We start from the raw sequence: 20,655 nt of genomic DNA on the forward strand, positions 1-20,655 counted from the left end.
AGAGGGAGCCCCTTTGTTTTGCTAGGGACCCCAAATTAAATCCACCTCTCCTTGCAGTGCCGACATCGCCCTCCCCCCCCCAATACCTGGAGATAAATGCAGATCTTTCCGTCCTTTCCAAACCCCATTCCTAAAAGCCCCCTGGCAGGGTTAAGAATTGAGCACAGTGTTATTTTTTTATTATTATTAGATTTATTTCCTGCCCCCAATCGATAAGCTATCTCGTGACAGGTTACATAGTAGAAACCCCACATAAAATACAAGAATTATAATACGCCATTTCCTCTAGCAGGGAATGAATACAGAAAGCGTTTGGAGTTCTATTTCACATCGCTTGGCTCCTTCACTGCGGCTGCACATGTAACCCCAATTAAGTGGAAATGGACACAAACCTAACATTGTCATGCACCCATCCTTCCCCCTTCCCGGTAGAAAGGCACCTGCAATTGTAATGGTTGCGCGGATCGGGGGATAGAGCCAGTGCTGCCTGTCTATGTGCTCCTCCAGGCAGGGGCCTGGCCCTTTCCTCTGTCACTGTGTGGCACCAACCCCAATCCTACCACACCACTGAGCAAAACTACTTACACTGGCAGAAGGCTGGATTCGACTCCTATAAAGTAGCGATCCCCAACCTGTGGGCCGCGGACCACATGTGGTCCGTCGACGAATTGGAGTTGGGCCGTGAAGGACGCCTTCTCCCCCCCCCCCCCCCGGCCCTTTAGTTCATCCCCCCCGGCCCTTTACAACACACTTTGGGTGTCATTGTCTCCCATCACTTCCAGATGGGACTATCTCGTTGCAGAGAAACAAGCTCAGGAATAAAATGTTCCTTGTTGTGGCGTGTCTGTATCTTATTTTGAAGGGGTGTTTAAACATTACCATAGCGATCAGAGAGCGTTAGGGCAGTGGTTGAGAGTAGAGGAGTAAACTACCCCCCCCGCCCACCGGGCCTCAGTAAAAGGCGTTGAGTGGTCCCCAGCATTGAGTGGTCCCCGGTGATAAAAAGGTTGGGGACCACTGCTATAAAGGCTGTGAATGGTGCTATATTAATGATAAAAGTTTTGCGGTATGGGCCGTCTGCATATACAAACATGCTTAAAATTTTAACATTTCTGTTTTGTTCACAACTCACTGACAATCTCTTCCACGAACAAAGTCCTAAACAGAAACTGCTTGATCTCTTACCTAACCCTTTCAAGAATTTATTAACCCCGCTCTGCTCTCCACTGGGAAGGGTTTCCAGGTACTCCTGCGCACGTACTTCAAAGAGTCCTACAGGGAAGGGAAAAAAATAATTATTTGTCAGTTTCAGTCACCATCACTGGGTATTAGGGACCAGAGAGGACTTTCCAGAATATTTGCCCTTTTCTTGGAGCCAGCACACATGCCCTCTCCCTTCCATCCTGTGAATCACAGAATTGGAAGGGACCTTCAGGGTCATCTAGTCCAACCCCCCTGTAAAATGCAGAGATAACTTAGAAAGCGAGAGGGAGAGAGTGTGCATGGTACATCCAGCAAGCCTTGTGGATTTGAACCCAAACCTATCTCAACCATTTGGGATGACTATCAGCCCGAGGGTTGAGAGGGATTCTAACCACTGCCCTCCATGGTTTTAAGGTGGTTTTAAAGTGGTGGCAGATCTGATGGAGGATCTCCAACGTCCCATCTAATCTGGACCAGAGAACATGAGAAAAGAGGGAGGGTTTATTTAAGAACACGGAAAAGTCCATCCACACTGAGTAGTGCACTTGTGCAATTAAAAATCCATCAGAGTCCATAGGTGTCGTCCGTTCCACAATTTGCCTCTTGCTAAGAAGAGCCTCTCACCTTTGACTCCCTGTTTCCGCAGCTCTCGCTCCTGAATGAAGCCCCCGAACATCTGGGTTTCCATGAAGACTTCGAGGAAGCGCCGAAGGCTCTTGGAAGAGACCGACTTCCGGAAGGCTTCCCGCTGCAGGACCCTTTCTTCCTTCTCCGTGGGCGTCATGAAAAGGGGGTAGTGCCCCACGATCTCCACAAAGAAGCGGACAAATGCTTCCGACACCACTTCGTTCAGGGGGCTGGACTCTGGGGGAGCACCGCGGAGGAAAGCACAGCAGAGTCGGAACAAAACGGTGAACGGCAGGCCACGGGCAAATGGCCGCGTTGCAGCCCTGCAGCTATACTATGTGGGCATCCGAGCTGGAGCCACCATCGTGTTTGAACGGCAAGAGCGGAGTCAGCCCGCCACGAGCCATGCAAAGCCACAAGGGGTTTCTGCCAGGTGCCATCCTGGTCCCCACAACTCCAAGCACAGGGTCCAACCCAGCATTATCCCACCCCCTTCCCAAGCCACTCAGAAATATTATATTATTATCATCATCATCATCATCATCATTATCCTTTAATTTATATCCCGCCTCCCCCCGGAGGCTCAAGGTGGGTCACATAAAACCAACCCCCTAAAAACAGTAATAAGAACAATGAAACATAGTACATTAATCACAACAAGGCAAGACAAGAATGGTGGCCAGGTTCATGCAAACTAACCCAATTTCCATGACCCCACTAAAAGAAAGAAGGGGGGGGGGGGCTGATGGCACACGCAACCGCCACATTTGTGAGGGGGGGCTGGATCTCCCTTGCTGCCCGGCCTCAACGAAAAGCCTGGCGGAAGAGCTCCTTCTTGCAGGCCCTGCGGAATGATGACAATTCCTACAGGGCCCGCAGTTCTTCCGGGAGCTCATTCCACCAGGTCGGGGCCAGGACCGAAAAGGCCCTGGCCCTGGTCGAGGCCAGGCGAGCCTCCTTGGGGCCGGGAATGACCAATAGGTTAGCCCTCGCAGAGCGTAAGGCCCTGCAGGGGGTATAGGGCGACAGGCGGTCCCTCATATACGGGTTCTTCTGACTCTTACCCTGTTTGCTGTTGAGTGGGCCCTCTTCATGGTCACTTGCCAGCTCATTCCTCTGCTCCAGGATGTGTTCTAGTGCTCCTTGCAATTTCCGAGGTAAAATGGAGTCCTCATCTTCCATCTTTCAAAAAAAAAAAAGATGTGAGATTCTCACGCTCTGGGAATGCACGGTGACAAAACCTGTGCTTGTTTTAAGCATCTGCTTTGAGCGCCAAACCGTGGCTCTCCAGATGTCCATGGACTCCAATTCCCATGAGCCCCTGCCAGCTGCTTGCAGGGCCTCGTGGGAATTGTAGTCCATGGACATCTGGAGAGCCACAGTTTGGCCACCCCTGCTCTATGGTCTCTGTGCAAAGACTTTCACGCAACCGTAGAAAAGGTCTGTGCCAGTTTGTTCAAGGTCCCCACCGTTAATCAAAGGATTCGACTGGCCTGCCAGAGACTCGGAGCAATTCAGCAGGAAGAATATTTGTAAGAACAGCGTCTGGTGTAATATCACATTAGAAGAGCCTGCAGATAAGACATTCAGTCTTTCGCCAAGGGGAACCCAAAGGAAAATTCATCCTCAGCGCCTAAGAGAGTAGCTGGGGTGCCGTCTGCACAGGATTTTCAAAGGAGGGAACGAATAAGCCCCATGTGCCTGCAACCAATCGGCACACACCACATCTGGCCAGAATGAGCATGTCCGCAGCCCCTGTGCAAGGCAAATGATGAGAGCTGGATCAGAGCATCGTGCCTGGGATGGATAACTGCACTAGCATTCTCTTCATCCCCACATCTCCCTTTTAGGATGACTTTTCCTGTGTTTTCTGGGTTGGCACGGAAGAGGAAGCATCCTGGCAGCTGCAGCCCACATGGGAAAACTCTTGGGCAGGCGGGTGGGTGAACCTTGTGGGGCCGCTGCTTCCAGCCAGAGAGTCAAGGATGGTTTAAAAGAAAGGTTGCTGATCGCTGTGTGTGTGTGTGTTTGTGTGTGTGTTTCTGTAGGGTGCTCTTTCCCATTTTCATCTCCAAACAGAGGAGATATCAAGACAGAAAAACATCTGCGGAAAAGCAATTAGCCATTATGGAAAGTGAAGCCTCCCACACGTCGCTTTCTTTTCGATAACTATCGAGCGCCTCCAGATCCTGTTTCGTATCCCCCACCCACCATGGCTTCTGCATCAACAAACCCAGACTACAAACGATAGCCCCCCTCCCCCCCCCCAAAAAAAGGAAATCAAAATCAAATTCTGGATTAGCAGAACTTCTCATTCTTCCTTTCAGCTTGAGGAAACAAGAAAAATAGGACTGCAAAAAAAAGAGAGAAGTTATTCTTACCTGCCTTAGGAAGCGATTGTTCACAAGGTCAACCACAAGGACCTGCCTCAGGCAAAGACACACGCAAGAGAGGAAGAATGTCAGAAGAAGGAAAGAGGTCACGGACCCACTCCCAGCCAGCCGCGTGCCTTCCTTCCCTTTTCGGAAGGGAAAGTCCTGCCGGGCCCCACCTAATCCCACAGAGCCGCAGTGAGATATGAAACCCTGACCGATCCCAGAGTGGCTTTATGACGTTCACCGCAAAACCACAAAATGACAGCCTAAAACACAACTAAGCCCCGCCTCCCCCCTTTGCTTCTTGCACACACTTTCCCTTCCTCCGAGGATATTTTCCATCTGAGAAACCACAGAGCTTCTCGTGCACAGCAGGGAAGGAGAAACTGATACGGCAAAGTGTGGAGACGGCCTGCAAACTCCTCTCTCTCTCTCCGCCCTCCACCCTCTTTTTATGAGACCAAGTTGAGCTTGAGGCAAGCAGGAGACTGAAACGCCAGGCCTGGAAGGGGAGAGCAAACCACAAAGGCATTTGGGGGCCTGAAATGGCCCCACCTTCCTACGGACCCCCATGTGTAGTTAAGGCCGACCTGCAGAAGTCCCACCCAGTGGAAGTCGTGCGACAGCTCTGCCATCTTTGAGTGCAAGTGGGGAAGCCCCATTGCAAATGAAAAGGGACCCAACAAAGCTCCTCCCTGCAGCCCAATACAAAGCAGGAAGCTTGTGTGGAGCCAGCTAAAAGGCCAGATTCATGGACCATTCACAGATCATTCTGGCCAACACAGATCATTCTGGCACTCCGGTGGGGTGCTGCAGACCACCCCGGGCCACGCAAAGGGCGGCTGGATTCATGTGGGCTGCGTAGCATTTGCACGGAGGGCTTCCAGCTCTGAGCAGAAGGGTGCACTGCAGCGCCCAGCTGAGAGCACAGAAGTTTGCAGTGGCAGAAAGCATAGCTGCAAGTCACGATCTGTAGCACCAGCCTGTACGGCAGGAAATGCACCAGGCGGCCACAAGGGCGCAAACCCAGTTGCTTCATGTGTAGCACCCTTTCCCACAACGCACGCACTCGCAAAGTGTGGTTGTTGCACGGGCGTGCACGAGGCTGCTTTCTAGACACGCACAATGGCCGCTTCAAAATGCCCCCGGCAACCCTGGCTGGGATAGGCTGCCCAGGCATGTGTGCGCAGATGCTTGAAGAGACTGGGGCATCTTCGTGCATTGGCCACAGGGAAAATACCAGCCTAACCCCAACTACACACGCAGCGAGTGGGTTAGTTGCACGGAGCATGGAGCTGCCCAGCGGGGGATCTGGAACGAGGAGGAGAGAGGAAGCCTGAACCTCTAAAGCAGGGGTAGTCAACCTGTGGTCCTCCAGATGTCCATGGACTACAATTCCCATGAGCCCCTGCCAGCGTTTGCTGGCAGGGGCTCATGGGAATTGTAGTCCATGGACATCTGGAGGATCACAGGTTGAGTCTAAAGGGAGGAGGGTGTGGCACGGCAGAGATGGGGGGGGACCCTTTGGATTACTGCTCCTTTGTCCCAAACAGGTTTCTTTTTGGACACGGCACACCCAGCCCAAACGGTGTAACTCTGTCCCGGGCACACTAACCGGGAAAGGGTTACAACGAAATGCGGGCTCGCAGCACGCGCTCCGAGGGCAGGGGACTCATCCAACCTGCTCGGACGGAATTAAGCAGGAAATCCTTCGGCGTGCCATCAAACCAAGCCCATGCCAGAAACACAAGGCTAAAGTTACACAGAGTGGTGGAGCTTAAAAAGGCTCTCTCGGGAGAAACAAGGGGTTTAAATCTTGGCTCCCTGCTGGCCTACCACCACCTCTGTGCTTGCAGAGAATCATGAGGATCCCTTGATAGCCTTAGACTGTTAATCTATGCAAAACCTGCTGTCTACTGAGATAACCTGTTGGAATATGCAGGATTTGCAGGGTGCCGAATGGAGCAGAATATAAAGGGTGTCCTGCAGAGGGCAGCAGAGGATATATATATTTAGCATGGCTAGGACAGGAATCTCCTGGTGATTTCCCAATAATCTTCTCCCTTGTCCTTATGGGCTCAGAAGGAGACTTCCTGCTTTTTGAGCTCACTTCCTCCCTGTTGTTTCCAGAACAGCCGTTGAACAACAGAAGAATGACGGCGGACAACAGCGGGCTAGACAGCTAGGGGGTCTTCATCTCTCTTGCAGTACATAGTGGTTTCTCCTCTAACTAAAAACTATTTTATTCTTTAAGCAGCCTGGTACTCTTCCCTCTCTGCATAGTCAAGCCCTGTCAGCATAACCAAGGGCTTATCTGAGTTTTTTTCAGGGATATGAATGGGTCACCCACAATCCTTACATTTAGGGTGCCCATCTGTGGGAGGGAGGATCCTGTTCGCCCATCTAGGCCCAGCAGGAAAGTCGGGCACGGTGCCCACGGCACATGAACAGTCTGGTAAAAGTTAATTTATTTTATGTATTTCATTCATTCATTCATTCATTCATTCATTCATTCATTCATTCATTCATTCATTCATTCATTCATTCATTCATTCGATTTATTAACCACCACTCCCAGAGGCTCGTGGCGGTTTACAGAAGTCCAGCTCAAAACCCATTAAAACCCCCATTAAAATGGAGGATCACAAAATCCATAATAACAAAAATCAAACAGAGAAAACAAAGATGGCGGAAACCCTTAACACCCCTCCCCCACACACTCATCTAGGAGAGGAGGAAGAAAGGAGAGACAGGTCAGAATGGCATTCGTTGTTGGCAACCATTACCCTCTCCTGTTAACTCTTGTTGACTCTTGTCAAGGAACTCCCTTTGGCTTCTGGCTCGGTGCCCCAGTGGCTCTGCCAGATGCTGGGAGAGCATTGCCAGGCAGCACGCCAGTGCTCCAGTGTTAGTAAGAGAAGGACCTGCCCCATCTCCCCTGCCTGCGTGGCACTGGAACCCAGACCTTCTGGGCATAACACTCCCCCCACCGGCTTCGTCTGGCCCTCTCCGTATTGGGGCCTTACCTCTTCCACGGGCAGCTCCTTGAGGCGTGGCAGCGAACTGGAGAGCAGACCGATCAGAAACGGGGTTGGGGAGCAGACGATGTCAATCATCGAAGGGGGAAGCACAGGGATGTAGGTGTGCTGCCACGTAAACGGGTAAAGGAGCGCAACCATGGCATGGCAGCATTTCGACAGGGTGCTGAAAGGGAAGCACGCGACAAAGATAGCCAGAAATGCTCCCGAGCCCCTTGCACACAGTTCACACAAAATAAATGTGTTGGGGGAAGAACCCCACCCTGGTCTCTACTTCTAGTGAGGGAGGTGAATAAAAACAGGTTGATTTTTATACCCTGCTCTTCACTGCCTGAAGGAGTCTCAAAGCGGCTTACAACCGCCTTCCCGTTCCTCTCCCCACAACAGACACCCTTTGAGGGAGGTGGGGCTGAGACAGCTTTGACAGAAATGCTCTGTGAGAACAGCTCTATCGGGACTGTGGCTACCCCAAGGTCGCCCAGCTGGCCGCGCGTGGAGGAGTGGGGAATCAAACCCGGCTTGGCAGATTAGAAACCGGCTCTCATCCCCTCTACAGCACGCTGGCTTGCAGGGTTGCTTGACGACATTTTCCACTGCCATTTATTTTTTTAAAACCTGTAGGAAGAACAGCCCTGAACTCCTCCGGGCCCTGATCAAGAACAACTCTGAAACACGAAAGGGAGTAGTGCTGTGCTTCTTTCAAAAACTCCACCCATGCACTGCCTTGAGTGGTTTGGGGCAGCCGTCCGCAAGCTTCCTCCCGCTGCGGACCGCTCCGGCGTAGTGGGGGGAGAGGGCGGCCCTGGGACCCGCGCATGCGCGTTTCCACCGCCGCCATACCGGTGGCCACGGCTCCCCCTCCCGGCCCCTCCGGGCCACGAGCAAATTGGCCGCTAAAGGTAAAGCGGCCGATTAGCTTGCGGCTCGGCAAGCTTCTCTTCCTTCCCCTCCCGAAATAAGACGCTTGCCGGGCTGCGAGCTAATCGGCCGCTTTGCTCGCGGCCTGGCGAGCTTCTCGCTTCGGGGGGGGGAGGGAAGAAGGAGCCGCGGCCCGGTGCCGCGGGTTGGGGACCACTGGTTTGGGGGACTCTGAGGACTTCTCTAGTGCATTCGTTAAGAACACTAATGTAACTCCCTTCACCAGGGGCAGGCAAACTGTGGCCCTCCAGATGTCCATGGACTACAATTCCCACGAGCCCCTGCCAGCTGGGAGGGGCTCATGGGAACTGTAGTCCATGGACATCTGGAGGGCCACAGTTTGCCTACCCCTGCCCTTCACAGTGGGCTAGTGAAGCACTGGAAGGGGGGTGGCGGCTGGGGAGAGAAATCTCCCCATCAGTGGCTTCTAAGGAAGGTTTTGCGCGAGGGCCTTCCCTTCTGGAGCATCAGAAGAATTCAGCCACGCATTACCGTATAAAAGCCCTGGCAAGCCATCCGTTCTATAGGGTTCCGAGCGCTTGGCCCGTCTAGGGAGGCTCATATGTTACTGAGCGGTGCGCATCACGTCATTTGGTTTCATTAGCCAGGCCTTGAACGGAAAGAGGAGGGGAAGGGAGAGATATACAGCGGAGCCTAAAGGCATCGTATGGCCCGGAAACCACTCGCAGCTGGCTTTTGTTAAGCGCCATGAGGGAATTGACACAGAATGGGAGGGGGGGAGAGGGAGGGGGAAAGTCCCCCAGACCTGGAAACAACTTCTGCAGATATGCAGGAGGGAGAAAGAACGGATGCCTGTCAAGGGCGGACTTGGAATATAGAAAGAAGGGGGTTGCTGGTATTCAGAAGACATGTGGTGCAGCGAGGAATCTGGTTTCTTTAGACTGAGTCCTGGTCCTCTTATAGAAAAGTCAGGGAGTGGATGGGGAGGGGGGCAGTTTCCCAGCTGAGGCCTATCTTTCCTGCAAATCACTCTCCCTAAATTTCTCTAGCATCATCTCTCACCAAGGTTAATGGGAACTGTAGCTTTCTCAACCTCCCCAAGTCGATTGGAAAGAAAGCTGCAGCTGCCATCCATCCCAGCAAGGTAGCATGCTTGGAAAGTCTGGGACCTTTGCAGAAGAGGAAGATCCTAGTTGAGGTCCAGACTCTGTTTAAAAAATCCATCCCCCAAGTGCCCCCGTTTCTCTTTCCCTGTTAGAAACCTGAAGTCTGTGCTTGGTGGAGAGCTGGGTACCATCACTGTGGTGCTCTGTCAGCCATTTCAAGTGGGACCTACAGTCAAGAGGATCTCGGTACAAGACTCAGAATTGGTGCCAACTTTTTGGGTGGGGGAAATTTACAGGACAGCTCCTCCAGCCAGCATCACTGCTTTTAATGCTAATTGGGGAGGGGGTGTATGTGAGGAGGTGTGTGCTTGATTCTTTTACCCCTTTGTCCCACCAGGCCAGAAGCAACAAATAACCCCACAGGGTGGAGATAAGAAGACCGCTTGGAGGGAGCACTAGCTGGAGACACTCGGAAGCTATGGGAAGAGTCAAACAATCCTACCCATCCGCCAGCTTCCCCTGATAAATGCCTCCCTTCCCCTTGGCAAATGCTGGTTTGGAACAAGCCTTTACTCATGGTCCTGTCCTAGGATATTCAGAGATCATGCTCCATGTTTTTACGGACTTGCAGAGTGACAATGCGCCCCTGCCGTGGTGGGGAAAGGCTAGGGAAGAGGGGGTCTGCAGACACAATCTTCATTCTGCTCTCTAATGGGGCTCCTGGACCATTTTAGGTCAGACATTTCTGGTATCTCGTGAAAGCCCAACTGCCCGAGCCTTTCGAAGATGTTGTTGTTAGGTGCGAAGTCGTGTCCGACCCATCGCGAGCCCATGGACAATGATACTCCACCATTCCCTGGAGTCTATTTAAATTCGTATCAACTGCTTCAGTGACTCCATCCAGCCACCTCATTCTCTGTCGTCCCCTTCTTCTTTTGCCCTCGATCGCTCCCAGCATTAGGCTCTTCTCCAGGGAGTCCTTCCTTCTCATGAGGTGGCCAAAGTATTTGAGTTTCATCTTCAGGATCTGGCCTTCTAAAGAGCAGTCAGGGCTGATCTCCTCTAGGACTGACTGGTTTGTTCGCCTTGCAGTCCAAGGGACTCGCAAGAGTCTTCTCCAGCACCAGAGTTCAAAAGCCTCAATTCTTTGACGCTCGGCCTTCCTTATGGTCCAACTTTCGCAGCCATACAATGCAACTGGGAAGACCATAGCCTTGACTAGACGCACTTTTGTTGGCAGGGTGATGTCTCTGCTTTCTTTCTAAGATATTCCATTGTAAATGGCTCAGTGCGAAAATCCTGAAAAGTCATTATTGTATGTTGTGATGTTGCATTTTGTAAAGTCAACCTGGTCCTTTTTTTACAATCAAATAAAATACTTCTGTGATTCATTTGGTTCCTTGGGAGAGTTCCAGGGTAAGGCGCCGTGAGGATTGCTTCCTTCCTCCCCCTATTCATCATTCTGACACTTTAAAATAGCCTATTTTTTCCAAAGTAAATCACCTTGTCTTCCACAACCGATTTCTGTCGTGGGTTGCTGGAGTTTTTCCCTACGAATGGTACAGTTTGGCCTATTAGGCATGCACAAAGATTATTAATAAAAAGACTGATAGAATGGATTCCCCACCCCAAGATCACAAGAAGACACATTTTTCTGAAATGAAAAGGAATGTTTACCCTGGTTGCCAGGGGAAAGCTTTTTTTTTGGGGGGGGGGGGTTGGGGGGGAAAGAGTACAAGAATTCTTTCCTTTTCCTTTGGCAAGGTTCAGGGTGACAGCTCTCTACATTATGGATAAAATTAAAATAAGAGAGAAGCAGGAAAGGAATCCGGCTTTGTGTGTGTTGCAGATGGACACAGCCAGAGTGCCGCACTTGTATATTTATCAAATGGTTTCAGCTCTGCTCAAAAAAGGCCTCACAATTCACACAACGTTCGGCAATAGATTGTTGTAGCCATTAAGGAGTCTCAATGAGACATAATGCATGCATACCTTTGGATTGTACACACACCGGTATGTGCAGAAGAAGAAAAGCTGGTTTTTATACCCTGCTTTTCACTGCCCGAAGGAGTCTCAAAGCAGCTTACAATCACCTTCCCTTCCTCTCCCCACAACAGGCACCCTGTGAGGGAGGTGAGGCTGAGAGAGCTCTGACAGGACGGCTCGGTGAGAATAATACTATCAGGGCTGTGACAAGCGCAAGGTCACCCAGCTGGCTGCATGGGGAGGAGCAAGGAATCAAACCTGGCTTTCCAGATTAGAAGCCCCCACTCTTCACCGCTACATCATGCATTGACTTGTGCTGTAAGCGGGGCTTACAGCAGAGGACAGGACCTGCAGTAAGTGTCCTGTATAGCAGGGGTAGTCAACCTGTGGTCATGGGAATTGTAGTCCATGAACATCTGGAGGACCACAGGTTGACTACCCCTGCTGTATAGTCCCTTCCAACTCTACACTTCTATGATTCTAACCAATCTTTTAATTACATTTTTCTTGTTCTCGGTGTACTTTTATTGTCATTTAAAAATTGTTTTAATGATATTTGTTGGGGGGGGGGCTGGTTTTAATGGATTTGCAATGTGATTCTCCCTTGTGTGCTTTCAATTGTTTGCTGCCTTGGTGGCTTTTATGAGGGTCGAACAGCATTAGACACATTTTGTAAACAATAAACACTTCTGTGCCTATGAAGTGTTAATTTAGGATTAAATTAAATTCAGGCCAAAAGGCTTGAAAAAAAGTGTTCCATCCCTTCAGTGGAAGTTTACAATTCACCAGGCGATGGGAGTTCCGTGCCATGAAAAGCTTCCACCGTCCATTTCTACAATTTAAGACCCTACAGCCAGCTTGGTGTTGTGGTTGGGAGTAGCGGCCTCTAATCTGGAGAGCCAAGCTTGATGCTGCATTCCTCCTCCACCTGCAGCCAGCTGGGTGGCCTTGGGCCAGTCACAGTTCTCTCAGAGCTCTCTCAGCCTCACCTGCCTCACCGGGTGTCTGTGGGGAGAGGAAAGGGAGGTGATTGTAAGCGGCTTTGAGATTCCTTCCAGCAGCGAAAAGTGGGGTATAAAAAGGGACAGGACATTTTCCTCCAGGCCTTTTGGCCACGCTGTCCACACATCCTCTTCTGAGAAGGACATGAGGATTCCTAGACTTTTGAGCCGCATCCAGATCAGTCACTCAAGATATAATTTATTCTGACTTCAGGCTTTGTTTTGTTTTGTTTTACCACCGAGGGTGTGAAAAAGCTTAAAGATCGACAAGAGGTTGTAAGGGGCAAGGGGACAGGGAACAAAGGCAGGCCACAGAAAGACATCTACACTCCTTGGATTGCCGCCTGCATTCAGGACTTTGTACTTTTAAGCAGACCAGGTCCGTGTGTATCCACGGGCTGTAAAGATCCCCCTCCATGTTGAAAACAGACATTCCCCCAGAATCCAGATCCCATACTCTGCAGCAGATGTACCATTTAGGTCTCCGCTCCATTTTCTCATTGTCTCCTTGACAGTACGGCTCTGTCCCAGCTCCCCAAACCTGCTGGATGAGTGAATCCTTTGGCTCCCTTTGTGACAGAAGGCCTCTGCAGCGCCCCTTCCCCTTCCCTTCAGCCTCATGGACTTTGCAGGTCTTACCGGGAATTGTGAAAACAGATAGCTTGGGGGTACCGTGGGCTGCTGAAACTTGATCCCGGGCTCATAAGCATCATTACTCATCGGTGAAGTTCAGCCTTTGCTGACTTAGAGAGAGGGAAAGAGAGGAACACGCTTGGCTCTCTCAATCCTCAAGCGTTTAAGAGATGGCTGCTTGCCAGGCACCAGCTGCAGAAAGCCTTAGAAAGGCCTGGGCCCCTTTTCGTAAGGTGTGGGTGGGAAACAGCAGATTGTTTTTAATCGCTCGTGGACAAAAACAAAGGGCCATCGAGCACAAGAGCAACACCAGGCCCTATCAACCCAGGCCCTATCTAGTCTAGCAATCGGTCTCCATCCAACCACGGACAGCCAGATGCCCAAGGATTTGCCTGCTTATCCCGACATCTGGTCCTTAAAGGCATCTGCCTGATTCCTCTAAACGTACAGACTCCATTAGCTATCCTGACTAATAGCTGTTGATAGACCGATCCTCCACGACATGACCTAATCTGCTTTAAAAGCCATGTAAAGCCAATTATGGCCGTACAAGATAAGACTTTCCCACACAGCTGCTGAAAGCGCAGGGTTTGGGCCATTCCACAAGACACCGCCAGGTGTATTCAGCGAAAAACAGCAGGGTTGGGTGTTTGCGTGCAACTGGGGGAGAGATGGTTCTCTTCACACTCCTTCCCCAGTCTCTCAGGGATCTGGCTAGAGATATGTTTCCATGAAGGGGGACGGGAGCAGAGAGAAAGATCCTCCAAAAGAATCATCCTACACCTCCCAGCTGCAGATTTATGTGGAATCGCTCAGGCCAGTTTGGCACAGTCGTGCAAACGGACAGCGGAGCCCCATAGAAACCTCAAGTTGTTTCAGCTCTAGGGATTATGGGGTGCTAGTTGCATTCCGCCCTGCCTGTGCAGGCAACAAGGAATAGTGGCTACCCTAAAACCTGGACTGGAGTATTTATCAGTGGTAGGAAACAGCAGTGGAGAAGGTGAAGGAGTAAGGCCAGAAAGGGACCCGGGGCCAGGTTTTGCTCCTACTGACCTCCCCTTACACAGAGCACAGAAATGCGTGAAAAGGGTACCTGAGTTTGTCTGCTATAAATATCACCCTCCTCTCAAGCAGCAGGGAAGAGAAGATTCTGCTTAGATGCCGAATGCTGAGCGAAGAGAACAAAGAGTCGAAGTCAACGTGCTCGAGCCTGGAGTCGAGGGGCCGACGCAACTCTATGACCTGAAAGAACAAAGAACGCGGCCTCGTTGAATTGGTGGAAGGAGTGTGGCGGGAAGAGAGGCCTAAAGCAGGGGTAGTCAACCTGTGGTCCTCCAGATGTCCATGGACTACAATTCCCATGAGCCCCTGCCAGCGTTTGCTGGCAGAGGCTGATGGGAATTGTAGTCCATGGACATCTGGAGAACCACAGGTTGACTACCCCTGTCCTAAAGGCTTCAGGGATCTTCTCTCCCGTTAAGGAAGAAACCTGCATGTCATTTACTTTCAGTGCCCGCCCACTTCCTCTAGCTCTCCTCTTGATCTTACTTCTGTCCCAGAGCCAGGCAAGAAGTTCTTGACGGTGATGGTTCGTCCCAGAGCCGGGAATGGGGCCTCCATGACGCTCCTCATGAGGGGCTGCACCAAGGCAGGAGAGATCCCCCGTCTTTTCTCCACTTCATCTAAGATCTGAAAAGTAGGGGAAGGAGTACATGGAGATGGCAGCGCGTACTGGACAGAAGACACGCAGGTTTTCATGCTTCCGTCTGTCCCCTCTCTGTCTGGATCAGTCCTTCTTTTAAGCCTCCCCAGTCCCCAATGGTAGGGTTTCAACAAGAGAGGAAGGGGGTGGGGGAAGCAAGAAGAAGCTCCAAATGCTCTCTGTTGGGCATGTTTGGGATCAAAATTGGAGGGGGGGAGTAACGCAAGAGCATTTGAATGATCATTCTTTTCATGGTGGTGGTGGTGGTGCTGGTGGTGGTGGGAAGTACCACCAAGTCGTTGCCAACCCAGTAGGGCTTTCAGAGCAGGAGAAGCTCAGGGGTGGTTTGCCATTGGCTGCCTTTGTGTAGCGATCCTGAGCTTCCTCTCATCCAAATTCCAACCCTGCTCACCTTCCAAGATCTCACCATGAAAAAAGGAAGGTTCACAACAGGTCTGGCAAGATAGGGCTAGCCTGAGCCATCCATACCCCTCGTAATTACAACCCTGTTCTCAATAGAAGACGGTAACCATAGCTTTGGAGCAGAGAGATTTTTCCGTCGGCCTCTACACTCAGCAACGTCAGTCCATTTAATTGTTCAGGATGAAGTATATGGAAGCAGTGAGATGTCCAGAGAAGAGCCCTTGAAGAGCAACCTGGGGAGGGCTTGAACATAGAGGAAATCCCCTGTTCCCGCTCCATTTCCCCCAAATTATGGCTGCCCAGCACATCGTCCCCTTCTTCACCCAGCCTCCCTTCTTTCCACGGTCCACATGGTTAGCCCCACTCGCCCTTACCTTAGAAAAGAGGTTGAAGCATCCGAGGCGGCTCACGATGCAGTAGACTTCAGGGAGACGCTTCCCTTTCCCACTGGGCTTTCAAGAGGGACAAACATAAGACAGGCCCACACAAACAGACATTAATTCACCAGAAGCCACAGGAAGCCTGCATTTGATGCAAAGTGCCATTCTTCTTCTATCAATAAAATGTAAACTAGAGTCTAGTCCTCTTTGCAAAAGCCTAAACACGTGGCTAAAGTATGCTCCTATAAATGCTTGCTACACGCAAGCAAGATTCCAGTTTTCTAAATATCCGATTAAGAGACCTAGTGAAATGGTTCAGAATGTGCAACATCAAGAGGAAAGTGGCCGCATGGATTTGGTCGTAAACTCAGCATCGGAGCTTTGCATCGTAATATTTATAGGGCTGCTTCACAAGTGGCAAAGGCGAACCACTGACAGCCAGCGTAGAATTAATCTCGGGGGATCGGGTTAGGACCTGGGAAGCCCAAGTTCAATCCAACCCACTGTCAAGTAGCTTGCTGGGTGATCTCCAGCCCCGCCCCCTCTCTTTCTCTCTCAGAGCAGGATACAAATACAGAGATGGAAACATTTGATTGGAATATAACATTCCCAGGGTTGAAAGGTTTTCCATCAAAAAGAAGACTGGAAGACACTGACAAACAAAGCTAACGATCAAATGTGCGATTTTGTAAATGACTCCAAAGCGTCAATTGTTAACTTTTGGAGCAATGCGGTCCTGCGACTGTTTATTGGAAACGGAATCCAGCTATGAGAAACTGCAAAACAAGAAATGTTGGCTCCTGTGCAAGACGAAGAAGATGAGCTGGTTTTTGGTGCCCTGTTTTTTACTACCCGAAGGAGTCCCAAGACGTACTGCTACCCTCTAATGCAGGGATTCCCAACCAGAGTTCCAGGGATGCCTGCGGTTACGGGAGAGCTCCCCAGGGGTCATGCGGCCTCTTCCAGAAGTTTGGATGGCTGCTGACATCACTAGACGTCACTGGAGACCTCTTCCCCTGCTGCTCTACAAGCCTAGTCTCTCTTTCCGCCATGGAAATGGTAAACGCTTGACTGATTGATTGGCTGGTTCCCGCATCTTACTTCTGTGCCCAATTCTCTGAAGGGGCTTGCCAGCAATTCCAGGGTTCCTTGAAGCCTGAAAAGTATTTCAGGGTTTCCTCCATAGTCAAAAGGTTGGAAAAGGCTGCTCTAATCCCTCTACATAAGAAAGAACGGATGATTGAAAAGGATTTTCCTGCTTTTTTGACCCAGCGTTGCTTTTAGGAGAAAACTGTCAATAGTTACCAGTAGCCTTCTGCAGTACCCAAATCTTCGGCTGCCATCTTCACTAGTCAAGACAAATGAGTACGTTTCACTGAAAGAAATAATTAAATAGGAGATAAATGCAAGAAGGAACCCTGTCCCACCCCCCATGCAAACCCACAATAATGCTTTTATCTTTTCACAGCTAAACCAGATGTGATTTTTCCCACGCAGACAGGGCAAAACGAGATGTTTGCTTTTTTTTAAAGAGTTGGTTCTGGGTTTCCTGAACCCAACGTAGATTCTCGACAGCCACACAGCAAGGACTGGCTATTATAAATACAGCAGATTCTCTTCCCCCAGCTGTTTTCCAGGCCAAAACTGGGCACGGGGGGGGGGTATTTATCTGTCTTTGCGGCTCTACGTGGAATATTCGGTGTGCATGAAGCAGCTAAGACAAGGAAACAACTTTCCCCCAGTCCTGTTTTGGCAAGGAAAATGGCTGGGGCAGGAGTAGGCAGGAACCTTTCTGCCCCCCCGTGGTGGTGTTTCAAATCCAAATGAGCTGTACTTTATTTTTTAATAACCATTCACTGCAGCTGCTGTGCGGCTGGTGGGGAATCCAAGTTCCAGGGAGCCTTTAAAAGGCAAACATTTAGTCTGTTCCTTAATGTACTACGGCAAGTGTCATGGGTGCCCGGCAAGCCCCTTTCCTGTGTATTACCCTTCCAAGAAAGGAGCGTCACCCTACTATCAGCAAAATCTCTCCCATTGCCCCCTTCTTCATACACTTCATCAGCAGAGAGATCAAGCTGAAGTAGAGAACAAGTTGTCTTCTCCAGCCCCCTCCCCCTTTCCTCTAACTGGCCTCTCCCTTGCTTATTCCAGCAGAGGCAGCTGACCTCCCACAATCCTGTGGAGCAAGTAGCGGAAAGTCAGCGGAAGCTCTGACTGGGCAGAAAGGCTGCGTATAAATTCACAAGTGCTCCTGGTTGGGAGAGACGAGACAGAAAGTGAAATGGAAGGCATCTTTGATCTGCTGGAGCCAGAAACTGGCTTTGACCTTGCATCCTTCCCCTTCTGGGAAGAAACCACGTCCTCAGTGTGTTTATCACAGAATCATAGAGTTGGAAGGGGCCATACAGGCCATCTAGTCCAACCCTCTGCTCAACACAGGATCAGCCCAAAGCATCCTAAAGCAGGATTTTGCTGGCAGGGGCTCATGGGAATTGTAGTCCATGGACATCTGGAGGACCACAGGTTGACTACCCCTGTCCTAAAGCATCCAAGAAAAGTGTGTATCCAACTTTTGCTTGAAGACTGCCAGTCTTAGCACCTTAATCCTTATCTTTGCACCTTATCTTAGCACCTTACTCCTCTCGTATTCTCAGCGGAGGTGTACCACAAGGAGACTTGCCTGGTGAACTGGCAGATAGGGGTCCAATCTTTTGCATCGGGGAAGCAGAACTGAGGAATGGCTTTCAACTGGTCCTCGGCCTCCCTCATGAATTTGAAGGAACGTTCAAGCTGGAGCAAAGGAAAAAGAACGGGAATGTTTCTGATTAGCAGGTGGGGGCGAAACAGCCTCGAGTATTTTTCCCCGCGATCAAACGAGGAGGCGATGACAGAGAGTGAGCTTCTGCCTGGAAGAGATTAACAAGGGCTTCTTTGTCTCACCCTTCTGATCTTTGCATTTCTTGCTGCGGACCACATTCCTCACCTTCAGTTTCTATCCAGGCTTACGTTTCCCTTTATCTCGCTGACCTCAACACGTATCAGATCGTTGGAAGGGAATCTGATGCTAGCTAGCACACCATCCGAGAGGACGTTCCCATTTTCATAGAATGTGTTAGGATAGAACTAGGTTGCCCGGTTACCAAAAACACTGCCATATGTGGAAGTGAAAGTAACAACTTTTTTAGTGGGAGGGTCTCTTTGGGGGGGGGGGTGGCCTGAATCAGAGCCTGGGCAGCACCACTCTGGTTGCTTTCCTGCTGGTGCTCTGTACCAGCTGACTTTCACCCCTGAAACAAGATGACTCCCACTCCATTGGAAAAATAAACGCTTCTTCTGCTCAGCAGAAGATGAGTAGACAACAAAGAAATTTCCAAGCTCATACTGTTCAACAAGAAATGTTCAATGTTAAGTTTTTAATTCAAACCTGAAAATATGGTGTTGAATACCTGTCAGGTAGGCTCTTCAACTGTGTTAAAAACCTAATTTTCTATGCAATCACTACAACAAGGTTACATTTATAGGCAACAGAAAATTAGTTGAAGAGTCCCAAGAACTGTGGAAGCATAAAATGTTTTATAGGAGGTATGTGACACCAAAAGTGATTGCTAAAATTGCTAAAAACTATGATAAAAATGTTGGAAATGTGGTGATAAAGTAGGTTTCTTTTTTCATATGTGGTGGAAATGTGAAAAAGTTTATAAGTTTTGGGCAAAAGTTCATAACGTTGTGCAGTAAATGTGGGGTCTTAGATTTCCTATGTAAGCTGAATCTATGTTATTAAGTATATCTCCTCAGTGCCTCCCAGCCCAAACTCAAAGCTTAACTAAAAGGGGACACTTAATGGAGAGGGTTTAAGTGTAACAAATGAAGACTATATTTTATTGTTCTTTGTATTAACAGCTTATACTATATGTCTTATTTCTATATTTCTATCTTTATGAAAATAAAAAATATATATATAAAAAATAAATTTTTCTTCTGCAACAAGCAGGAGGAAAAAAGAAAGAAATTTCCAAGCTGGCGATGGCAAAAACTTTATTCAAACAATAGAATGAGTTCCGAGGTATAAAACCTCATTTTCGTATTTTACTTCATCAGTGAACTTATATCTTAATTGTTCCCCCCCTCCCGGAATACTAACAAAGTCTTCAACACACTACCTTATATTTTATACCTTATGTTTTATATTTTAAACCATGTAACTTGGGTCTATTAATATCAAAGGTCCATGAGGGTAACTGTCTTATAAATCAGGGGTAGTCAACCTGTGGTCCTCCAGATGTTCATGGACTACAATTCCCATGAGTCCCTGCCAGCAAACGCTGGCAGGGACTCATGGGAATTGTAGCCCATGAACATCTGGAGGACCACAGGTTGACTACCCCTGTTATAAGTGACCATCTTATAAATGAAGACAAGGTTTTATACCTAGGAACTCATTCTATTGTTTGAAAAAAGTTTTTGCCATCGCCAGCTTGGAAATTCCTTTCTTGTCTACTCTTCTGCTCAGCAAGCAGAAGCCCATGATGATGCTTGAGCTCATCCCTACCTTTAATGGAAACTGCTGTGTGACTTCAGGGACGTACGGCGCACAAGCCTGCTTCTTGTGCAGCGACACCACCACAAAGTATTCAAAGAGCTGCCTCTCTTGGTACTCGATCAGATCCCGCTCCAAGGTCTGGTACCGGGGGGCTTGTTTCAAACGAGACTTCACGTGGACCAGGCGCTGGCTGTGAGCTGTGCAAAGACAGGAAGGTTGGTTATATATATATATTTATATTTTAATTTATATACCGCTGCCCCCCTCAAATGGTCTTGCGGCGGTTTACGTCATAATACGTTAAAATACATAAAACCCCAATAAAAACTTCCCAAATTTAAGAACAACAACAACAAATGCGGCAGTGGACACATTCTCTTAATCCCAATCTATTCCCCCCTTGTTCAGCCCAATGACTGAGTTCTTTCTCAGTGAGTGGGGGTCGACCTAATAGACCACGGGGGGGGGGATCCTAGTTCGGATGCTTTCGATTCCATTCCCACAGTACTCTGCGGTGCCTTTTTAACAGCATGCTCATCACAATCTGAATATCTGGCTGTTCTTTCATGCCATGATCAGGGCTGAAAACTCTGCGCCTTAGATCAGGGGTAGTCAACCTGTGGTCCTCCAGATGTTCATGGACTACAATTCCCATGAGCCCCTGCCAACATTTGCTGGCAGGGGCTCATGGGAATTGTAGTCCATGAACATCTGGAGGACCACAGGTTGACTACCCCTGCCTTAGATCACAGGAACTGCAAT

General features: G+C 49.5%; 1 protein-coding gene across 2 annotated transcripts in view; it reads right to left on the bottom strand.

The window, feature by feature from the left end:
• The window catches only part of DENND2A (DENN domain containing 2A), a 73,113-nt gene that overhangs the window by 823 nt on the left and 51,635 nt on the right, over positions 1-20,655 (bottom strand). For both annotated transcript variants that reach the window (XM_077339849.1, XM_077339850.1), the window contains exons 9-19: positions 19,903-20,090; positions 18,034-18,143; positions 16,659-16,728; positions 15,348-15,425; positions 14,397-14,537; positions 13,942-14,090; positions 7,232-7,409; positions 4,212-4,253; positions 2,895-3,012; positions 1,828-2,067; positions 1,186-1,272 (exon numbers count right to left, since the gene is read on the bottom strand). In XM_077339849.1, coding sequence (XP_077195964.1) covers positions 1,186-1,272; positions 1,828-2,067; positions 2,895-3,012; positions 4,212-4,253; positions 7,232-7,409; positions 13,942-14,090; positions 14,397-14,537; positions 15,348-15,425; positions 16,659-16,728; positions 18,034-18,143; positions 19,903-20,090 — 1,401 coding nt within the window. The remainder of the gene's footprint in view (positions 1-1,185; positions 1,273-1,827; positions 2,068-2,894; positions 3,013-4,211; positions 4,254-7,231; positions 7,410-13,941; positions 14,091-14,396; positions 14,538-15,347; positions 15,426-16,658; positions 16,729-18,033; positions 18,144-19,902; positions 20,091-20,655) is intronic.

The sequence above is a fragment of the Paroedura picta genome, chromosome 5 (assembly GCF_049243985.1).
Source record: "Paroedura picta isolate Pp20150507F chromosome 5, Ppicta_v3.0, whole genome shotgun sequence".
NCBI classification, from domain to species: Eukaryota; Metazoa; Chordata; class Lepidosauria; order Squamata; family Gekkonidae; genus Paroedura; species Paroedura picta.